This window comes from Neomonachus schauinslandi, chromosome 1 (genome assembly GCF_002201575.2).
Source record: "Neomonachus schauinslandi chromosome 1, ASM220157v2, whole genome shotgun sequence".
NCBI classification, from domain to species: Eukaryota; Metazoa; Chordata; class Mammalia; order Carnivora; family Phocidae; genus Neomonachus; species Neomonachus schauinslandi.
In genome coordinates this window covers 51,276,036-51,299,020 of record NC_058403.1, presented here as the reverse complement: position 1 = coordinate 51,299,020, position 22,985 = coordinate 51,276,036, and the positions used below count along the sequence as shown (strand labels likewise).

The 22,985-nt window shown below is 35.9% G+C and overlaps 1 protein-coding gene across 4 annotated transcripts in view; it reads left to right on the top strand.

Moving 5' to 3' along the window:
• Nucleotides 1–22,985, top strand: part of CBLB (Cbl proto-oncogene B) — a 222,459-nt gene that overhangs the window by 154,273 nt on the left and 45,201 nt on the right. For all 4 annotated transcript variants that reach the window (XM_021692313.1, XM_021692316.1, XM_021692315.1 and 1 more), the window contains 3 exons: nt 4,883–5,068; nt 6,645–7,010; nt 14,573–14,667. In XM_021692313.1, coding sequence (XP_021547988.1) covers nt 4,883–5,068; nt 6,645–7,010; nt 14,573–14,667 — 647 coding nt within the window. The remainder of the gene's footprint in view (nt 1–4,882; nt 5,069–6,644; nt 7,011–14,572; nt 14,668–22,985) is intronic.

Genomic DNA, 22,985 nt, shown 5'->3' with positions numbered 1-22,985 from the left:
CACTCTCTCTCTCTCTCTGTCAAAGAAATAAAGTATTTTTTAAAAATTTATGTTAAATTCTAGAAGTTTGTGCTAATGATCAGAATTAATAACAGCAAATAATCCAAATGACATTTTTGACTTTCGAATGCATTGTAAGACTTTAGTCTAATTGTTCATTTAGATATTTGATTTTGTTTAGGCCTGATAGTGAAAGGAATTGTCTAGGACAAAACAAGAAATAAGGGTGGGAGCCTTTTCTTTAAGGATATCTCTAATAGAATTATCTTTTGGTAGTGAAGATGAGCAAACTTTGGAACTTTGGAGATGTAATAGGCTGCATTTTATCACTTCTATATCAAAAGAGTCAATACTCCTAATTATATCATCCAAATAAAAATTAAATGTTTTGTGGCAGCTTTTATTTCATATTTCATTTAATTTTATTAACCCATAAGGTCTCCATGAAATGGATTAACCTTTTTGTAATCTACAGGTAACAATATTAACAGGTGGGCGATTTGTGCAAGACAGTGTGGCATTTTAAAGTTCTAGCTGAAATTCAAACATTACATCTAGAAAATATACGTGGATGAAGTCAGATTACACGTCTAACTATATGGTCATTGTTTTTTTATAATCAGTTGGCTTTAGGACTTCAGTGTGACAGTTAGCCACACTTGAAATTCACATATTCGAATCAAGTGTATCCCTAGCAATGAAAACACCTAATTGTTATTATTCAGGATTAAATAAATGTTTTCCTACTCTTCTCCTCAAGAAGTTTTATATATGTGTACTAAATCTGCATTTCTCTACAGAATGAAGATGGTAGTGATTTTGAGGAATATTGGACACATCATGTGGTTAAGTTAGCATAGTTCAGACTTAGAATTGAAGCCTGAACCAGAGAATAAGTTGAGGTTTGTTGTTTGTTGTTGCTGTTTTCCCCCACAACCCTCTTTATCACACATCAGAAGTAGAGAAGAGTAGGGGCGCCTGGGTGGCTCAGTCGTTAAGCGTCTGCCTTCGGCTCAGGTCATGATCCCAGGGTCCTGGGATCGAGCCCCGCATCGGGCTCCCTGCTCCGCGGGAAGCCTGCTTCTCCCTCTCCCACTCCCCCTGCTTGTGTTCCCTCTCTCGCTGTGTCTCTCTCTGTCAAATAAATAAAATCTTTAAACAAAAAAAAAAGAAGTAGAGAAGAGTAAATGGCCTGAATGATCTTAGGATGGGGATTAGACATGTGGAAGAAGACAGGAGGAAGAGCTGAGGGAAATGTCTGATGGTAGAAGCTGTTTGGGAAATAGTATAAATTGGCAGGCTAAAGATGACTGGCCACATGCTTTTGTCACTGCTCAGTTTTAAAGGCATTCGTCATTCCTCCCTATATAGGGAGAGATTCTGGTACTGTAGAATCACAGTCCTTTAAAAGACCATTAAATATTCAAACATTGTATAGAGATAGAGGTATAGTTTAAAGGAGAAGTAATTTTAGATCTCCATTAAATCACTCTCTTTGCTTCTCTTTATTTTCAGAAGGGAAAAAAGGGGCCAACTTTTCATTCTTCTCATTGAGTTGATAGGTTTTCATGTCATGAATTTTTAATGCCTCATTTAAGAATTTAATTATGAGCTGGGGTGTGAAGCATAGTGTTAGGTGTCTTTTCTCCTTAGACTATCAAATAGGAAGGAAAAATGGTGATTATTCAAATAAATTAAAAGTGGCTATTTATTAACCATCTACTAAAACTGCCTACTAAGAGTGTTTACGGATGTTCATAGTTAGCATTGAATTTTGCCAGCAATAAAAGTTAATGCAAAGTTTCAGTACTCTTGATTACAGAATTGTTCATAGAGCGAAAGGTTCAGCAAAGAATAATGCATTATTAATCTAAAGGGCATTGTTAATTTATCTACTCTTACATGGAGATTTTACTATAATTCAGGGGAACTCAGGAAAATAAATAAATTATGGTAAATTTAGTCCACATCATCAATAAAGATGAAACGTTCTTTTTTTCTTCACATACAAATATATCCTCCATAAAATCTAAGTCAACTTACAGATATTGTAATGCTTCAAAATGAATTAGTTTTTCAGGAGGATGGTATGTAATCACCTTGAGAGTACAACGTGAATTATCCTTAAGCAAGGTGTGCTTCCAATTATATTCACAAAGCTGTTGAGAGTATGCTTATCTGGAAGTATCTAGAAGTTCAAGGTTATTGCTGCACCACACACATGGGTTTGGATGTCTCTCCTGATGATTTTCAGTATACCTTTTCAATATCTAACAGTTCACTCATTTCACATCAAATCCATCCCTTTATTTAAACATATTAGGAATTTGGTAACTTTAAATATTAATAATTAAAGCAGAAGTCAAGGTCTAATAGTGATGGTGGGCTGTTGGCTGTGTCAGAATTGTTTCCAGGTAATGAAGGAAGCAGGAAGAGAGTTGTGGAAGAAAAGTGCTCAGAGGGGCAGAGGTTTTTTTTATTCAGCAGTCTGCTTTGTGTGCACCTAGTACTGAAAACTTTCTCTGCTAACAACTGAATGGATAAAGTGCTATGTATTCACTTTCTGTGTGTGTGTGTGTGTGTGTGTGTGTGTGGTTTAGAATAGGAACTGTGGATAGTTTTGCTTCTTGCGTCTGTTTTGTAAAGGACAATAACCAGATCAACAAAACATTTTTATCAGGTGATGTTTTGCTAATTCTCAGAGAATGTACTTTATCCTAATGGGAACTGTGGAGAATTAGAGATCTGTGACACCTCCTGATCTAAAATACTATGATACTGTGATACACACAGTTTACATCAGGAGTTCTTTCTGTTATGTGTATGATCATTTTTGGATCATTTTTATCCCAGAAGGTTCAAATTTCTGACCATGTGAGGCTCCATGGCTTTTTGGGTAGAATTGTCATTTTATTAAGAATCACTGCCTGCATTAAAATCAGTTTATTGTTACTACAGAGTTTCTACTTTTTCTCTTCTAATTTAGTAACATTTGAGGGTTTTTTTTGTTGTTGTTGTTGTTTTGTTTTTGCCTTATCACAGGGTGATAAATATAAAAAAGAATCATGGAAGTACTAAAAAGAAGAAAAGGTTCTTAAAATTGTCATGTAAAATTATGGGTAAATTTGTTGACTTATTTTAGTTATTTGGCACCCTTCAGAGAAGCAGAGACTTGGCAGTTTAGCAATGTCATAACAATATTCAGGTATATCTGAGGTATGGTCTAGAAGATTTTGTGTAGCCACTCAAAATTATTTTTAAGAAGCCTCAGGGCGCCTGGGTGGCTCAGTCAGTTAAGCATCCTTCTCTTGGTTTTGGCTAAGGTAAGGATCTCATAGGTCCTGAGATCAAGCCCTGCGTTGGCCTCCCTGCTCAGTTGGGAGTCGGTTTGAAGATTCTCTTCCTGTGCCCCGCCCCCCACTCTCTCTCTCTCTCTCTCTCTCTAATAGATAAATCTTTAAAAAAAATAAAAGAAGCCTTTACAGTGGGGCCCATAATTCCCCACTCCTTAAGTGTGGTCTGTGGTCTGTGCATAGTGACTTCCTTGCAGAGAGTATAGTATAGTATGGACAGGGGGAGAAAAAGGGAGTAACTTGACAGGGAAGAGACCTTGACAGATAGTACCATAGCCATGTAATCAAGGTCAGCATCAACAATGATGAATCATATTGATGGTTTGGACCCTTGATATGATGTGGTTAAAATATTACTTGACCTTCATCTTCCTTCAAAGCCCCATAGCCCTAGTCTAATCATGAGAAAAACACCAAACAAACCCCAGTTTTAGTTAATTAGAAAAAGCCTTACACAATGTAACTAAGTGTGGATGTGAACACAATCTATCATCCCCTCTCAGATAAAGACAGAATGGCTAAAGCTTTGTCACTGTTGCTACAGCTTGAATTAAATTGTCAATTGTTGACATTGACTGCTCTTATATAGGTGAGTAATGTTAGGAGGAAAATAGGTTAACAGTAAGCTTAACACTCTAAAAATACTAGCATTAGGAAACAGATGACTATCAAAGCATAGTAGGTACAAAAATCAAACCTAGATCTCCAAAGAGCTAGTAACTTGCCTTGAAAAAGAAACTGCCTGATATTTCATAGCAGAATATTGTTTACCTTGGTAAGGCTATTTGATTAATTGGTATGGTTTTTATATGAAATCACAAGCAGTTTATGTCACATTAAAAGAAAAATTCCAAGATAAAAAAAGGTTACACATCTATAAATCAAAGTACTTGTTACTGGCTTTTCGATGCCATTTTATCTAAAGGAGAAAGTAGAAAACCTTTAGTAGCAAAGAAAAACACTTAACTTGAGGATTTTTTTTCCATGTGAAGTCCCGGGGAAAAAACAGTTGGTCTGTTTTTATTTTAAATACACATTTTTATTTGTTAAACCCTGCCTGATTTAATTGGTTTTACGAAAGTAGGCTATGCACTGGATACATATTTTGTATGGAACAAAATGACTTCTAAGGTCTAGAATATACTGTAAGTCAAAGATTTAAGAAAATTCCATAGTCTAGAAACCAAGAACAATGTGCATTTCTGCATTGTATATTTCTGGCTTCCTCATAAATGTGGACGAGCTTCTGCAGGAAATGTTTGCATTTGATTGTTTTTAAACTATGCTTTTGCACTTCTTTTTTCCTAGACCTTGTCTGCAATATGTAGGAGAAACTTACCCATTTATTCTTTACATAATACTGCCCTTGAGGGACAATGTGAGCGCTTTCCATCTATTAATCAGAGTAAACTGAGTTTAACAGATGTTCAATGGCAGACACCTTCTCAAACCAAATGTCTTCCTTAAGAACTGAAAGGCATACACTTTCCATATCAAATCACCATCATCTTTCGTTTTCTCTATTCTAGTGCACTGACAGGCAGAATTCACCAGTCACATCACCAGGATCCTCTCCCCTTGCACAGAGAAGAAAGCCACATCCAGATCCTCTCCAGATCCCACATCTAAGCCTGCCACCAGTACCTCCTCGCCTGGATCTAATTCAGAAAGGCATTGTCCGGTCTCCCTGTGGCAGCCCAACTGGTTCACCAAAGGTAAACGGATTTTATTAGAAACACAGATAATTTAAGTAACACTTATTGGTTGCTCAGGTTCCTTTGAATTCCATTCCTTGCATTTCTTGTGCTCTTAATTGTTTATGAAGAACTTTGATGTGTTTCTCATTTTGCTTATGGTGAGCCCACTATCATATTTTTGCTTTATTACTATAAAAGTAACATAATTATTCAGAGAGAGCATATATCTATAATATCTCCCTGATTTGCAAAAATGCATAAAGAGCAAATATGGTTATTCTGTAAAATGGATTTCAAAAGTCATTATATGCATTAAAATAAATTGCATACCCTTATCGAATGATATTTTACACTCATTTTCATCGTGTCATGACAAGAAAAAATGTGATGGGAGTATATTTGCATAAGGGCTTACAATGTGATAAATTATCACCCATGTTTCAAGGTGACTCAGAAGAGGGAATTATTTGTATAGTACTTTTTATACCTGAAGGAATTAATTACAAAGAATTACAGTATTTGTGAAGTAATCACATTACTCTTTAATATTAAAGACATAATTCTAACTATGTAAATCTAAGTCCATGGTTTGTTTTAGTTTTATGAGGACTTTTTTTTCCAAATTCGATAAGGGCATATTTTGCTTTATTAAATCTAAGACTTAAAAAGTTAATTCCATTTGGTAATATGCTCTAGAGTCTAAAATGAGTCAGAAGCACAATATTTTAGTAGTAGTTGATTGTTCTCTATTACAGTTAACTTGGTTTTAAGATCAGATTAAGACTTTTTAGGATTGTATTTAGTTAGAATTATGTAAACATATAGCACATTCCATTTTTTCTGTAATATTCTCTAACCATAAAAGTACAAAATCATTCATCGGATGAACCATGTAAATAAAAATAAAAACATGAGAATCACATAGATTCAATTTAGGTTCATGTACCTTCATATTTCCAGATGGGAATTAGACCGATATTTTTTCATTTTAAGGATCCATACAAATTCAGATAGGTTCTACAAATAATGCTGCTCTATTATTTATGATTTTCCACTGTTCTGGTAATAACTGGTAAAACACAGGACCAGAGCAAATTTGCCCCTTATCAGTTTCTTTATGTTGCAGTAGCAAATACGAAATGGCAGAACCAACACTTTCTTTCAGAGATAATACAAATCAAGTTGCTCTTTCAAAAAGCAAAACAACAGCAACTTTGATAGTTTTCTTTCTCTCTCCTAAATTGTGTAAAGGTGCAAATAAATTAAGGACTAAATATTATTTTCAGTCAGTCAAAATCATCACATAATTTTGATATCTGCTACTTTTTCCTGTAGAGTCTTTATAGTCCTTAACGTTCAAGTTTATGTATTCATTTTCTACAAAAAATTCTAATGAGATATATTTGCGTAAGCTTTTCCTTAATTTTCAAAAATGTCTTTAATTGATGATAAAAAGAAACATTAAAAGATGACACAGGAATCTAATAAAATTCCATTATGGCTTAGAAAACAAAAGTGATAATAGACTAGTCTGGAAATCATTTTTCAGTGTGTGGTACAACTTCTAATTTTTTTTCCCGTTGTATCTCTTCAGTCTTCTCCTTGCATGGTGAGAAAACAAGATAAACCGCTCCCAGCACCACCTCCTCCCTTAAGAGATCCTCCTCCACCTCCACCTGAGAGACCTCCCCCAATCCCACCTGAAAATAGACTGAGTCGTCACTTCCATCACGTGGAAAGTGTGCCTTCCCGAGACCAGCCAATGCCTCTTGAAGCCTGGTGTCCTCGGGATGTGTTTGGACCTAATCAGTCAGTGGGATGTCGGCTCTTAGGGGATGGCTCTCCAAAGCCTGGAATCACAGCAAGTTCAAATGTAAATGGAAGGCACGGTAGAATGGGCTCTGACCCTGTGCTTATGCGGAAACACAGACGCCATGATTTGCCTTTAGAAGGAGCCAAGGTAAGAAAGAAGCAAAGCAGAAGTTAAACAGTCTTCTCAAACTCTTCTGATAGGAGGTAGAATAAAAGGTTGGGCAGTGGTTTTTTGTTTTTTGAGGGGTTTTTTGATTTTTGGTTTTTGGGTTTTTTTTGCCTGGTGTGGCACTTCCCTGAAGGTCTTTAATTATCTCCAAGTTATAAATAATCAGAAGCTCATTTAAACTTAAAAGAAGTCAGGAAGAAGGTTCTAAGTAATGATTTGATTTTAATGTGAAGACACTAGATAATTTGCAGGAGATTTATTACACCTTCCCTTATTTCATCTGCCAAAACTTTTTCCTATGAATAACTTGTTGGTGGGAGAATGAGCACCGTTGTTTTTTGGTTTTTGGGTTTTTTTGGGTTTTTTTTGTTGTTGTTAACTCACCTGGTTCTACCTAGTCTGAAAAAAAGTTGATTATAGCGTATCATAAATCGGCCATTGACATTGTTGCCAAGGACAGTCACCTTGTGCATCCAGGTAAAATGAACTTCTCCCATATATAAAGACAGCACTTCCAGGTCACTCTTACAGGGCAAGCTGTTTCTCCATAAAACTGAAAGAGACTGTCACACGTGTTGAGCTCTAACTTGAAAGATATCACCACTATCATTTATAGATCCAGGAAAGAATTTAAGCTTACAGGGAACCAAAGAGGCAGCAGCAGAAATCATTGAGTTTAGAATTCTTGGTAGGCCCTTGGCAGAGTTGTACTATAATATTTTCTGGTATTTGTTTTCATGATATTTTTGGCTCTGAGATCAGATGGTTGCCATCTTCCCTCAGCTGAAGGAGGCTTTGCCTCTTTGGAAGACTGTAATATTAAAGTGATGCCTCCCTATTGATCTTTAATTGTTATTTTAGGAGAGTAATCAATTCCTTCAAAATAATGGTTTGCATTGATGAATTCACCATATATTCAAGAAAAAAAGAAATGTGAAGTACGACACATGTATTCAACTTGTGTGTGTGTGTGTGTGCCCGCACATGTGTGCGTGTACACATGTGCTCTTGTGTCAAAGTTAAGTGCTAATGAAACCTTTGTATAATAATATTTAACTTCAGAGGTTCTAGGGCAGCCAGGATACGAAGAGTCAAAATGTCTAGTGTGGCATTCAAAACAAAGGGGAGCAGTGCTGGGAGTTTGCCATGACTCTTTGTCCAAGACTCACCTCGGTACCTTCAGTATTTTAAATATATCATCTATTTTAAATATGAAGGTCTCTGAAGGTTTCCTCCAAGGTCATCTAAACATGTAAATGGAAGAAAAAGTATTTATAAAAGCATTTTTATAATGTTTTCTGAAAATGGAGTGCTTATCATCATCAAATGTATATTTCCACAACCTAGAATCTGGATTGAAAGGATCTGCTGGGTTGTTTTTTTTTCTTTTTTTCCTTTAGCCTCTATTACTTTTCATTCATACCTGATCATACTTGTCTTGAGAAGAGTGTTGGAATGAGTTCTGACATGAATTGACTGGTTATATCTTGCAACACAGTACGATTTATTTCTTGAATGGACTTTGGAAATACTTATAGTAATTATCTTAGCCAATTCATTGAAGACCTCTTATTTCTGGATTCTTTTACATAATATGTTATACAGTTTTAGCACTAATATAAACCTGCCCTTCTAAGCCCTAGAACATACTGGCTATTAATTTTTGTATGGAAGCTTACCATTTTTTAAATGGGGGTTATAATTTCTTAGGTTACAGGTATGAAATTTTATTATGTTAACTATAGGTATGAAATATTAATAGTGACTTCAGTTTTGAAGATTCCTTTAAATGTTTTCTATGTGAACTTTTGTGTCCTGACCATTGGTACATATTAATATCCTAGAGAACATTGAGTAAATTGCACAATATCTCATAGTGAAAGCTGGATTTTAATCTTGTTTAGTTCTGGCTAAATAATCCTCATTAAGATTCTTTAAGGTCTAATCTCATATGTTGTATGTATACAATGTTTATATTCTCAAAGTTGATTTCATGTTATAACCAGACATAAAGTTTTAACCAAAATTAGACTTCTAAGATTTATGATTTCGGTCTAGTTGTTCAACTTCTACAATGGATTATAAAGAAGGATTTACATATAGTTAATGTAATAAATAATGTAAAAGAGATGTCTCTTCTTCTTTTCTTTTATTATCTTTATGAAGGAACTTCAGTAGACCACAAGGTACATCATAATTTACATACAGTAGAAAAAGCCTAACTCCTCTTCTCATTTCACTGTTGCAAAACCTAAGAGACTGGCTTCAACTAACATCTGACAGAGGACTGAGTCCATCTGGGATCTTGTGGTTCTCAGTTTCTGTGATCCTGCCTTGGAGTTTGTTTCTCACCTTACATCTTTTTTTTTTTTAAAGATTTTATTTATTTATTTGACAGAGAGAGACACAGCGAGAGAGGGAACACCAGCAGGGGGAGGGGGAGAGGGAGAAGCAGGCTCCTCACAGAGCAGGGAGCCCGATGTGGGACTTGATCCCAGGACCCTGGGATCATGACCTGAGCCGAAGGCAGTCGCTTAACCGACTGAGCCACCCAGGCGCCCTCTCACCTTACATCTTTATAGTTCCTCCATCCAAACTGATTAAATTTCACATTTGTAAGTGCTTTCTATATGCAAGACCCTCCTGGTGTTCAGGATAACCAGAATCCCAATGTTTTCTCCCCTTCCAAATTTAACAAAAGGTTTTTATAACAGAGAACTCCTTCAGACAGAATGAAAACTGACAAGGATAAGGCAAACCTGGTAGCTGCATTTTAACAGGGCTAACCATCTTATCAGCACAGATCAGCCAGGCTCTGGAATCAGAATGGAGTCTTACTTCCTGCTCTAGAAGTTACTTTGTGGAGGCGAGCAACGTACTACATCTTTGCCCCAACTCCACTTATTTTTCTTACCTTTTTTTAAATGAGTAGATTTATTTATAACATAAAAAATATTTCCTTATTTTTTAAAATTCCGGTATAGTTAACATACAGTGTTATATTAATTTCAGGTATACAATATAGTGACTCAGCACTTGCGTACATCACCCGGCACTCCTCACCACAAGTGCACTCCTTAATCGATTCTATTTCCCCCGTCCCCCCAACCCACCTCCCTTCTGGAAACCATAGTTAAGAGTGTTTCTTGGTTTGTCTCTTATTTTTCTTACTTTATAAAATGGAAGAATAATAGTATCTTATCTAGGAGAATAGTTACCCTCCAAATACCTAAATCCTCCTACTCCTCAGGTCTGGAATAAAACCAAAAGTAACAGCTAGACATAAAGGAGCAGTAGAAGTTGTAACAGTTGACATTTTCATTCATTATAGTTGTACTTTTTTTTCCTTTTTTACAAATTTAAGACCAAAATCATCATCTCTTTCTCTCCCTCCTCTCTTTTTATTTAGCATAATTCCTAATGAGTACATTGGTTGCTGAGTTAGTACAATATTTAAGCTGATGATAGAAGCAAGAGAGTGTATATGTGCTGGGGTTGGGGTGGGCGAGGGCAGGGCAGGGAAAGGGCTTGGAGGAAGAGGACATCCATGACATACAAGGAGGAAAAACAGCTTTTTAATGTATTTTTCCAACACTGGCCTTCAGCCGAAGGTAGCATGTAATTTTCTCATTTGAAATGAGTTTTTTCCTCCTATTTTTCATGAGAATAGTAAATGTTACAATGTATCCTCACCCCCCCCCCATACCTGGTGTGCAGTTTTTAAAGCATTTTACCATGGGAATAAAGGGGACGAGGATCTAGATATTTGGAAGTTGATGTATCTTCACATAACCCATCAATCTCTCCAATTGTAAACAAACACGTGGTTGTGTGAAATAGGAACAACTTTCATGTAAACTTGTGTTCATTAGAGGGAATACTTCAAATGAACTATTAGCTTCCCATTATAAAGATAAGAAAACTTGAGTAAGCACAAAATGCTTAAATTAGAATTGGATGTACCTGCAGGGGGAATTCATAAAATGAACACCCGTAAATGGAGAGACAACTCGCTTTCCTTCATCATGTGTCCTCTGTCACTGTGCCACTTCCCACCATCCATTAGAGGCATTTGCCCTTTCCATTTGCATCTTCACTAGATGAATGGTAAGGGGAGCAAGAATAAATTAAATTCTAATTACACCATTTGCCACTTGTAGAGAGCTGTGAGGGAAAGAGCCATTCAGCTCATCATTAAAATGAAGTGTAAGAATTTTCTGTGACTTTCATTGACTCCCTTTTCTCTCCTCCCTCCCACCTAACATCATCAAATTAGCTAAGGTAATACTTTACTTTTAATGTGAATCTGCAAGCTAAGAGTTTTTAGGTTTATCTTGTTTTATTGGTAAGAAATTTCTTTCCTGTAGTACTGTTTCCTTTCTCTGAAATTCTCAGATTCTAGCCACATTAGAAACCTGCTCTTTAATAAATATTTTGTTGGCTAGATATTTATTGTTGGTGTTGGTTTGTTTTAATTAGCTGAGGTGAAAATATTTGCATTAAAATGTTTTAAAATATCATTGGATACTTGAAATTTATCTACTTATATCCAGATACTAACGTTGTGTTAAACTATCTTTATTTGTTCCTCTTGAAAGTTTAAGAATACTGCTGTTTCTAATGTGATAGAAAACTATCTCTGACTTGAGATGTTACTTCAAGTGACATTATTCTAAAATGATCCTGTGTACAATAATCTTTTGAAGATGCTGCTAGATAAATACATTGAAAAGTTCCCCTTTTTGAGATTGTGGCTTTTGCCTTTTGGTGGAGAGGCACATATTTATATGAATACCTCGAACTTATCTATAAATCTGAAGAGCTATCAAGAAATAAGTCCTCGGCATACACTAGTTTCATTTCCAATCTGATGTCATAGAAGGACAGAATTTAGCCATATTTTTGGGGTAGTGTTTGTGTGGCTTCACATACGTGGGATAAGGAAAAGGGATTTCCTTTGGGGTTTTGTACAAATAAAAGATTTTGTCTTAATTGTGCTAAGATGATCACAAAAGACCCGGTATCTCAAGGGTCCCAAATACTTGAAGCTTAATTTTTAGACAATATTTGAATCTTAAGAAGACACTTCAAACTTCAAGATTAGCATTGATGCTATCTTAAGGCATGTAGAAACATATTAATCTAGGATAACCTAGAATTTATAATAAGTTACATGATAACTCAGATTAAACTTCTTCCATAAGTCTAAACTTCCCCTACTGTCTTTTTATTTCTTCAACCTCTTTCAGCTGTGTGAGTTCTTAAGATGTTTAAGACACCAGGGGAAATATAAAAGGAATAAAGCAAAGTCTAGTGATAGTGAGAAGGAGACAGGTGTAGGCTTAGTTCACTAAAAGATAAGGCATAGAAGAAGCATTCAGAAAGAACAATACGGGCTCCTCAAGAAGAAAAACAAATCTCACTGAGATGCAGTGTAAAAGAAGAAATAAAGAAAGCTGCATGCAAGAAGGTCACTGGCTTATAGACACGAAAAGATTGGAGGGTGTTTTTGTAGACATGACAGGGAGGAATAGCATGAAGGAAGGGAGAATGGGCATAGTGAAGGAAGTCCATTTTGGATGGCTAGAATAGAGAGAATAGGCAGGGTAGGTGAAATACAGCAGTGTAGATTGAAACCAATAATAGAGTGTCCTGAATTCTACACTAAATTATCTTTAATTTGTTAGACAGGAAAGAGGTTTTAAAGGTTTTTGTTGTTGTTGTTATTTGTTTTTTGGCAGAATAGTAATAGGATCAGAATATTTAAATTGGTAGCATTTTCAATGGAGTTGTGGTACATTTGGGATAGTCAGCTGGGAAGGCAGAAGAAAAAGATGTCTCCTTAGTTAAAGAATTAAAGAAGACCTGAATCTGGGGGCCTGGATGGCTCTGTTGGTTAAGTGTCTGACTCTTGATTTTGGCTCAGGTCATGATCCCAGGGTCGTCACATCAAACCCCGTGTCGGGCTCCACACCAAGTGTGGAGCCTGCTTGAGATCTTGAGATTCTCCCTCTTCCTCTGCCTCTGCCCCACCCCCCCCCACTCCCATGCCTCTCTTTAAAAAAAAAAAAGGCCCGAATCCATGGGGTTTCCATGTAAATTGTTTCAGTTGATGCTATCAGTGTACACATTTGAGGAACAATTTTTTTTCTATTTATAAACAGACTTTTCACATTTCCAAAGAATATAAAATATTTATTTTTAGCTCAACCTATAATTTATTGCACTCAGTCAGTGGCAGCTAAAATGATTCTAAGTCTACTAGAATGGGTGCAGGTGGGAACATGGAATTCAGAATGAAATGGTGTTTGGGATCTGTTTTGTCCACATGTAACTATAATATCGCCTCTAATGAGGGAGACATGCAAAGGAGAAATTGGAACTCCAGCACAGGTCCTAGATTTTAGAGTGACACTTCAATGCTATACGATTTAGATTGTGTAACTCTGAAAAGCAATCATTGATGTATTTCAAATGTGTCCTTTAAACCACGTTTCTTATTTTAAGTTGATAGAGAAGGGCATGGACTTTTATCTTGCGTTCCAAAAGCTTCAACACCATTTTAGAAATACGAGGGGAGGAAAAGAAATTGGTAATGGGGCTATATCGGGCTTTTCAGGTTATATTACAGCCTTTTGCCCCCATATCAGCCTACCTTTTAAATATGAATTAATAAGAGTTTTGGTAAGAGCCCCATGATAAAACCCTAATGATTACTTAAAGATTTTAAAATATGTCTAACCTTTTTTGTATGTGTGTGACTGTGCAAAGTTAGTCTCTCTTTTTTTAAATTGCTTTAATTCCAAGTTGTTGCATTAGTAACAAGCAGTTGTTCAGTTCCTGTAGTATAACTGAGAAACCTGGAAATCGGAATTTCTTATTCTGAGTAATTAAACACCGGCTCTCCACCTTATTAGCAAGGTAACAATTTTAGCTTGTGCTGTTCACACGAAAAATTTCATTTAAAATTGCATGCACTTTGAAAGCCAGAACAGGTCTCTCGTTGCCAATAATGTTGAAGCTTCAGCCTTGAAAGATGAAAGGCATTTCTGATTGTACTCATGTATTGTTTTATCAAGAAGTTTAAAAATGTTCTGTTAACCCCAGAGAGATATAATTTAGAACACTTTTTTTGGGAGAATTGAAATAAGAATTGCACCAGTACTGCTTTCTCTTCACAGAATCCTATAGAGAATGGTAACTTTTCCATAAAAACTGATAGGTATTTGGGAAATTTTACTGTCTGTGCATCTAGCTACCTGTATCAGATTTATAGAAATTATAGTATGTATTCCTTCCCAATATGTTTAAGAATCACGTTGTATTATATTTTTTACATATAACTTGGTATACTCCTTTGGTTGGTGGTGAATAATCGCTATGGTGCCTCTGACTCCTAAGTAAATTATATGATATTTCACTTGTTTAAATAAACTGACATTACATATGCTTTTCAAAATTACAGTTTTTCTAAGAGCTGTTACTGTTTTAAGGTCCTCCAGAAGTTAAATTCTTAAACTAGCCCTTTCATTTCCTTTCAGGTCTTTTCCAATGGCCACCTGGGAAGTGAAGAATATGATGTTCCTCCCCGGCTTTCTCCTCCTCCTCCTGCTGCCACCCTCCTCCCTAGCATCAAGTGAGTTCTGTTGAATTTGGAAATCATTTGTCTGTGTGTAAAGCTGTGGTAAATAGTGGGTGTGAAGTACTCCATACAGAAAGTACAAGGTGAATAGAAACACATCAATAAAAATGATCCAGCCAGATTTATAAACTAATGTACCAGAAATCAAGATCCTTCCTGATTCTTTGCTGGGAACCACAGCATCTATGACACTTACCTAAACTTTGAGCATGGAGCTCAGGGAGAGAAAACTTAAGTCTTCCTTGTATCGGAGAAGAGGACAGAGTAGCACAATGAGCTTTCTCCTCCAATTTACCTCTCTCCCTGAGGGGCGTCACATTTATCCCAACTATCCAGTGTGATACCAGAAAATAATCTTTGGTTCCTTCAATTTTCCCAATTCCCAAACCCATTCAGTCACTAAGTCACATTGATTGTTCTTTGGAAGTTTTTTTTTATAATCAGCTAATCTTTCCGGTTGCCTCATAGCTGGACAACTGAAAGAATCTTACACATGATGGTATGTCCTGATCTTAGAATTTGTATCAGTGGATTTTAAAATGAATTAGCTGAAAAATAAGTTAACCTGGGTTATCGTATTTGAAAAATGGGGACACAAGAGACACATTGGACAGTTAGTTAAGTGATAGATCTACCCAAGTCAAAGCAGGATAAAACCAAGTCTCCTGATTCCCATTTTCCTGCTCTTTATGTTAAATCAGGCTCCCTGCCTTTCCTCCAATATATTTTGTTTACACAGCTGATTGAATTTAAATTCTGCTTTCTCCAGATCACTTTCCTCTTTAAAACCCAGCATTGTTTTTTCTTTCCTTTGAAATTATTCTGTGCTCTTCTGCTAGCAGTAAGATCCACAGGATTTTACCCAACTAAAACATTGTTCAGTAATTCCTAATGCTTGCCCTCCAATCTTGTCTTGATTTTTTTTTCCTGGTTTTGTGAGTTTTTCAAGCTGTTTCCTCCTATGCACCACCCTTTCAGAATCTTTATTCTAAAGGTCCATGTCTCAGGCTCTATTTCTTTATGAAAACTTATGTGACATCTTCATTCATAATGACAGTAAGTGGTAAGACTAATTCTCATTTTTCTTTCTACAGTCTATGTCCTACACATTTAACTATGAACTCTGCTCCACTGTCTTCTAATTTTAAAGTGCTTCTCCACATTAAAAAAGATTATAAGGTTTTGAGGGCAAAAACTTTTTCTTAAATTTTCTGATCTTCCATAACCCGTTACTGTGTTTGCTGTGTAATGAATACACCGAGAGTACCTGGTTGCTTGGTTGACTATCGGGTAAGATCTCACTTCTAATTGAAAGTCTTAGAGCATCTTCACTCCTTCCTCTGCTGGTCACTGAGCTCCCCTATACATAAGAATACAAAAGAAGGATAAGCTAAATCCCAGCCCCCAAGAAATTTGCACTCTACTTTAGAAAATAAAGTGAACATACATGAAATCCCTAGAGAACATTATGCACTAAATTGTATAATTCTAACTTCTTAGTTTTTACTTATGCTTGGAGGAAAGACTGTTACAGACTTTGTAAGTCCGAGGCTGTTTCATAGGATGGAAATTTCCTGAGTCATGGAGAATAGACACAGTTCAAAAAGTGAGCGGGCAAGAAGAAGCAAGAGTGTGAAATGTGACATCATTCAGGGGACAGTGGGAAACTAAGCTATTTGGAGCATTCTCCAGTGGTAACTTTTCTGGGAACTGCCAGATAATGTAGCTGACATAAAAGTTGGAAGCAAACACACATATTCTGTATAGTAGGCTCTAAATCAGTAAGAACATAGGATATCCTAGCCTCAAATGAACTCTGGATATATGTATATATAATAAAACATCTAAGTTCAATTAACTCTGATAATTCAGAAAATGAAGTAAATAAAATCTTGCCAATTAGAGATGAAATTCATATATTCTGTTTATTAAATTCCTATTGGCAAGTGGGTAAGAAGCAGAAGTTGCAGTTTGCTTCATATATACTTAATATTAGATACCGTTTCTCCTATAAATTAAGAATAAATTCATAGCATAGTGTGTTTTATTAATATTTTTCTAGTCCTTCAGTTTGTAAGTGCATGTGAATATATGTTGTCCCCATTTACTCTTGATTTTTCCCTCAGAAACAGTGCAGTTGCTTTACTTAAACAGAGAAATATTTTAACAATATGTTTAACAGCAAATTAGTTTTTGATTCTGCATGCTGCAAATTAACTGTAATTAACAATACAAGTGTCGACTTTTAATGTGACATTTATCTCTTCAGTTTTTTATTCTGACTATATAGGTAGCAGTTGTTCATTGTATAAAATATGGAAACTGTAGAAAAGAAAGAAAATTAACGAATATGTAAATACAAGCATATACATACTCGAAATATCAATGTCCCAGAGTTTTAACATTTTGACATTTTTTTAGATTTTTTTTACATGATTTCGATTATATTGTAGAGATAATTTCATGCCCTTCTTTGTTACTTAATATTTTAATAAGCACTTGTCTTAATCATTTATGGACTGTATTATTATAAAACCAGCATGGAATTTTGAAGTGAACATTAAAAATAGTCAAACCTGATCCCAGACCTGACTCCAGCAATATTAAGTATTTGACTGTCTTTGAAGAAGGTAACTTCTCAGGCCTCACTTTCTCCAAGTGATAAATGAAGGGGCTGTTTATCTTAAATGATCTCCAAAATCCTTTTGAGCTTCAACTTTTTAGGTTCTATGCAATATGTTTTTTAAGGGGTACTCATCTATAGTGTTAATTATATATGAAATATTTGGCAATGTAAGTGTTCATTTGTAGTTGGCTGTTTGTGTCTCATTGCTGAAGCCAGTATGAGTTGGATTACTGCTCTAGTTTTGTTTGGTTTTTGTTTTTTATGTTTGGTCTACCTGAGCCTCATTAGAATGTATAACCAGAGTCCAGTGAGTATAGACCCGTATCCCTAGAGGGGCATAGAGCAGAGGTCTCAGCAAATAGGGATGAAATAGAGATGTTGGATGTTCAAGTACCTAATTCCATGTTAGACTCTTTCTGCATGTTTCAAAATCAGCCCAAAGCAAAATCACATATTACTACCTAACGTCTCTTATATTTCTCGCAAATGTTGAAAATCTCAAAGTTGAATTCAGGAAAGTCGCAGCTAGCATTTACCTTTTTATTTTTGTTTTTATTTTTTTATTTTTTTATTTTTTTACATTTGTAATGTTTTATTTCTTTTTTTTTGTATTATGTTAATCCCCATACATTACATCATTAGTTTTAGATGAAGTGTTCCATGATTCATTATTTGAGTATAACACCCAGTGCTCCATGCAGAACGTGCCCTCTTTAATACCTATCACCAGGCTAACCCATCCTCCCACCCCCGGTGGTAGCATTTACCTTTTTAAATGTACATTGTGTTGTTATAAATATTTACCAAAGTGTAATTGTTAAATTATTTGATGTTACTGTGATTCCCATTTACTTGATGTAAGAGACTATGCTGATAGTTTTACTTTCTTATAAAATTATATGTTTGCAATTATGTGACTTTCATTATATAACTATCTTGAGACCTAGAAGAATATAGAATTTATTTTTAAAAAATGTTCTGTTAAGCAAGCTAAAACTGTACTAGTTTGCATAGATTGTTATTTTTTTCTTAAATAGTTTTTCTAAATGGTTTCTATTTAACATAATTGACATTTAGCTATAAATGTAAAATTTTAAATAAAAGCTTAAAACATGGGTACTTACTATTTTCTAGGAGGAGAATGAAAAAAAATCCTATGTGTATTATTTTTACTTTGTAGTTTAAATTTTTACTAAATTATATTTGTCTTGAAATAAATTGACTAGAGTTGAATAAGGTATTCCGGGGTTAAATATTATACCACCTTTAAAGCCAAGATAAGAATTTTGGTTTGGTTAGTTTTGGAAAGTTTTGGTCAGCATTTTGACATGATACTGGTTTGCATTTTTAAAGAATTTCCCTGGCTGTTATGTGGAAAATTGTCGTTAGGACAGCAGAAGTGAAAGCAGGGAGACCAATGGAGAGTGGCGTTGTCTGATGTGGTAGACCAGTCAGAGATGGTCAGGGCTTTGACTGGAGTCACGGTGATAGATTTACTAGGTCAGCTTTGGGGAATATTTTGATCCAATGGTACCTGTTAATAAACTGGGTATCTGTGAGGTATGATAGTCAGTGACGACCCCTACATAGGTTTTTGGCTAAAGAAACTGAGTGAATCATTGGTGCCATTTTCCAAAGTGAGGGAGACTGGAGAAGAGCAGATGCGGGAACAGGACAGAGACTTAGGGATCTGCTGAGTTTGGGATGCTTAACACACACACACACACACACACACACACACACACCTAAATAGACATTTTGAGGGAACAGTTGAACATACGATCTAAGCTTAAAATTTATATTATATTCAGGTGAATATTTCAGTAGGTACTATCAAAAGCTAATAAACTTAATGCTCAAATTTAATAGATTGGTTATCTCTTAGACATATGAGTGTTAACTGTGAGATTTTTAACAATATAGGAACTTACATATTAAAGTATAACCTTGCAGTAGACTATGTCATTTACCCGTGAAATGTTAATTAGATAAAATTTATTTAGAACACTTCTGTAGAGTAAAATTTTAGTAAACATTATTGGTTATTATCAAAATCTTCATTTATATCCCAAATTGCTAGGGAAAATAAACTAGAAATGTAGCTTTGTGAATGTGGCCTCGACAACTGCCACCCTCCAGTGAGAGTGACCAGAGAGATCCACGCTTCCAAACATCAGCCTCTGTGCATGTGAACACACGTGTGACTGTGGTTGTCTTTTTTTTCTTTTTTAAAATTTATTTGACAGAGATAGCGAGAGCAGGAACACAAGCAGGGGGAGTGGGAGAGGGAGAAGCAGGCTTCCCGCTGAGCAGGGAGCCCGATGCGGGGCTCGATCCCAGGACCCTGGGATCATGACCTGAGCCAAAGGCAGACGCTTAACGACTGAGCCACCCAGGCACCCTTGGTGGTTGTCTTTAAACAGTCACCAGAATGGTCTCTCTATAAATCTGAGTGTAAAACTATAAAGCTAGATCACTGTGTGAATGAAACGATTTGGAGAATTCCTGGTAGAGGGGAAAGTTTGTTTTGTTTTGCTTTGTTTTTAACTAGCAGGTGGATGACAGAGAAAGAAGAGAAAAAAGGACTAAACCACGGAAGACATTAATACCACAAATACCACATTGTAATTTAAAAACACTTAAAGGGAATGAGCTTGATGGGAATTTTTCATTTTGTATATGGTACATACCAGGCTTCATTACGTGTGCCTAGTATCAAAAAAGCAGGAAAACGTGTTCTGTTATTGTTCACCTGAGGATCAGTGTAGGCAATATGTACTTCAGTTTTACATGAATTCTTTCTGTGCTCAGTGATAAGAAATTAGTGTTATTGATTTAAATATAAGAAAAGATGGTAGAAAACTTTTTAATGGAAGATAAAGCTGTAATTAAGAGCTACTCTGTTTTGTTTTGTTTTTTTTTAAGATTTTATTTATTTGCGAGAGAGAGAATGAGAGACCGAGAGCATGAGAGGGAGGAGGGTCAGAGGGAGAAGCAGACTCCCTGCTGAGCAGGGAGCCCGATGTGGGACTCGATTCCGGGACTCCAGGATCATGACCTGAGCCGAAGGCAGTCGCTTAACCAACTGAGCCACCCAGGCGCCCCTCTACTCTGTTTTTTTAATCCTAGCAAATGAATATGGTTGCTCTTTTATTAGTTTCAGAACCAGCTTTCCTCTAGTAGTACCTTAAAATCTTTTTAAGTCTTGCCAAAATATTGCACTTTTTTTGTTTGTTTGTTTTACCTTGGGTAAATGGAAAAGTGCATTATTACCAAAGATAGCAGTGTCCTATAAATAACAATTGACATGATATATAGGGGATGGTGGACAGGGTCCTTCTTTTCCTTTTTTTTTTTTTAAGATTTTATTTAAAAAAAAAACAAAAGATTTTATTTACTTATTTGAGAGAGTAAGAGAGAGCACGTGCGCACAAGCAGGGGGAGGGCAGAGGGAGAGCAAGAAGCAGACTCCCCGAGGAGCAGGGAGCCTGATGCGGGGCTCAATCCCAGGACCCCAGGATCGTGACCTAAGCCAAAGGCAGACGCTCAACCGACTGAGCCACCCAGGCGCCCCAAGGCTCTTTCTTTTCAATTTGTTCACTATGATCGCTGTGGCATTCTTCTGTTGTTGTATCATGTAGAATGCTTGTGCATTTGATTTTTACCTACTGATAGAACTTAGTATTTGAAACTCAGACTTAATTTATAAATCAGTAAGACTATTCAGGAAAATAAAGTTTTGTTCAAATCTGCAAAGCAGTTTGACCAACCTAACATAGGTTTTCTAGTGAATCACTACAGCCTTTTGTTGAGACATTGATGAAAACAGTTGAGGGTTGCAAGTATATCATTTTATTCCAGTCTCAACAGAGAAAGCAATAATGTGTGGAGAGTGTATAAAATAAATATGAATATTATTTATCTCCCTTTTATCATAGTATTATAATTTCTAAGTTCACATAGAATTGCAATCCCTTCTCATCTTTTGTGGGAAAACAACATTTGGTGGATGGCTATAACCTGGATGGGGGGGAGTGCCGCTAATTCCACTAATCTTTGATTTTCTCTGACTAAAAGCTATGATGAGACCTGATAGAACATTAGTCCTAGTGGTCTGACAAACCTGTTACTTATAATTTACAAAAAGATCATTTATGATCACAAAAAAATAAGTATCCTTAGTCGCCTGGGTGGCTCAGTTGGTTAAGCGACTGCCTTCGGCTCAGGTCATGATCCTGGAGTCCCGGGATCGAGTCCCGCATCGGGCTCCCTGCTCGGCAGGGAGTTTGCTTCTCCCTCTGACCCTCCCCACTCTCATGTACTCTCTCTCATTCTCTCTCTCTCAAATAAATAAATAAATAAATAATCTTTAAAAAAAAAAATAAGTAGCCTTAGAAATGTGAGCCATTAGGGTTGCCTGGGTGGCTCAGTTGGTTGAGTGTCCAACTTGATTTCAGCTCAGGTCATGATCTCAGTGTCCTGAGATTGAGCCCCCATATCGGGCCCTGTGCTGAGCGTGGAGCCTGCTTGAGGCTCTCTCCCTCTCCCTCTATCCCTCCCCTGACTCACACATTCTCTCTCTCTCTCTCAAAAAAAAAAAAAAAAAGAAAAATGTGAGCCTTTGGATGCTATTTAAATATACAATGTAAAATATATTCCTTATACTGTCTCTTTTTGGTCCCACAGAGGCATAATCTATCATATATTCTCCATTTCTCCATGAACATATCGATCCATTGATAGAAATGTGTAGGGTTAGAATGAGATTTTATTTTCATATTAAGCAAGGGCATCTTTGCATATTCCACAACATTCAAGCATTTCTTAGTTTCTGTTAAGATTTCTTTGTCTTCTCAAAGTTAATTGAAGGCCACTAAGAATATTCAGCATATTTGTGAAAGATGCTTATCTACAATATCTAAAATGAATTAAAATGAGTTTTTAATTTTAAAATGAAATTTTCCCTGGTTAAAGCATAATTTATGTACAGTAAAATCCAGCTTTGTGAGTTCTAATGCATAGCCATGTACTCACCACCACAATCAAGTTGCAGGACAGTTCCATCACTCCAGAAGATGTCAGTGTCTGCCCTCACCCCAAACCCCTAGAAATTACCAATCTGATTCATGTCCATATTGTGTTGCCTTTTCCAGAATGTCAGATAAATAGAATCATGTGGTACATAGTCCTTTGAGTCTGGCTTCTTTCTACTTAGTGTAATGCATTTGAGATTCATCCATGTTATCAAGTGTATTAATAGTTTGTTCCTTTTTATTGCTCCAGAGTAAGTATTCCATTTTAAAACATACTGTGGCTTGGTTATCCATCCCTCCACTGAGGGACATTTGGGTTATTTCCAGTTTTGGGTGATTACAAATAATACCACTTTAAATATCATTGTGAAGTCTTTAATGTCCAACATATATTGAAAAATTAGATTCTCAAGAAAAGTATGTGTTTCCTCAGTATCTATCTTCTTGGTTTCTAAAGCAGACCCCCTAAAAATTTTAGAGATGGACATTGGTTCTGAATAAGTTAACTTAAAAATGTAACTTAAAGTTTGTTTCTCCAATTTATATACAAGTTCGTGAAATGCTTATAATTAAAGTTTATAGGAAAGCGCATGTTAAACATAATGATATGCCACATCAACTTTTCTCGATATCATGAAAGAACCCTCAAAATC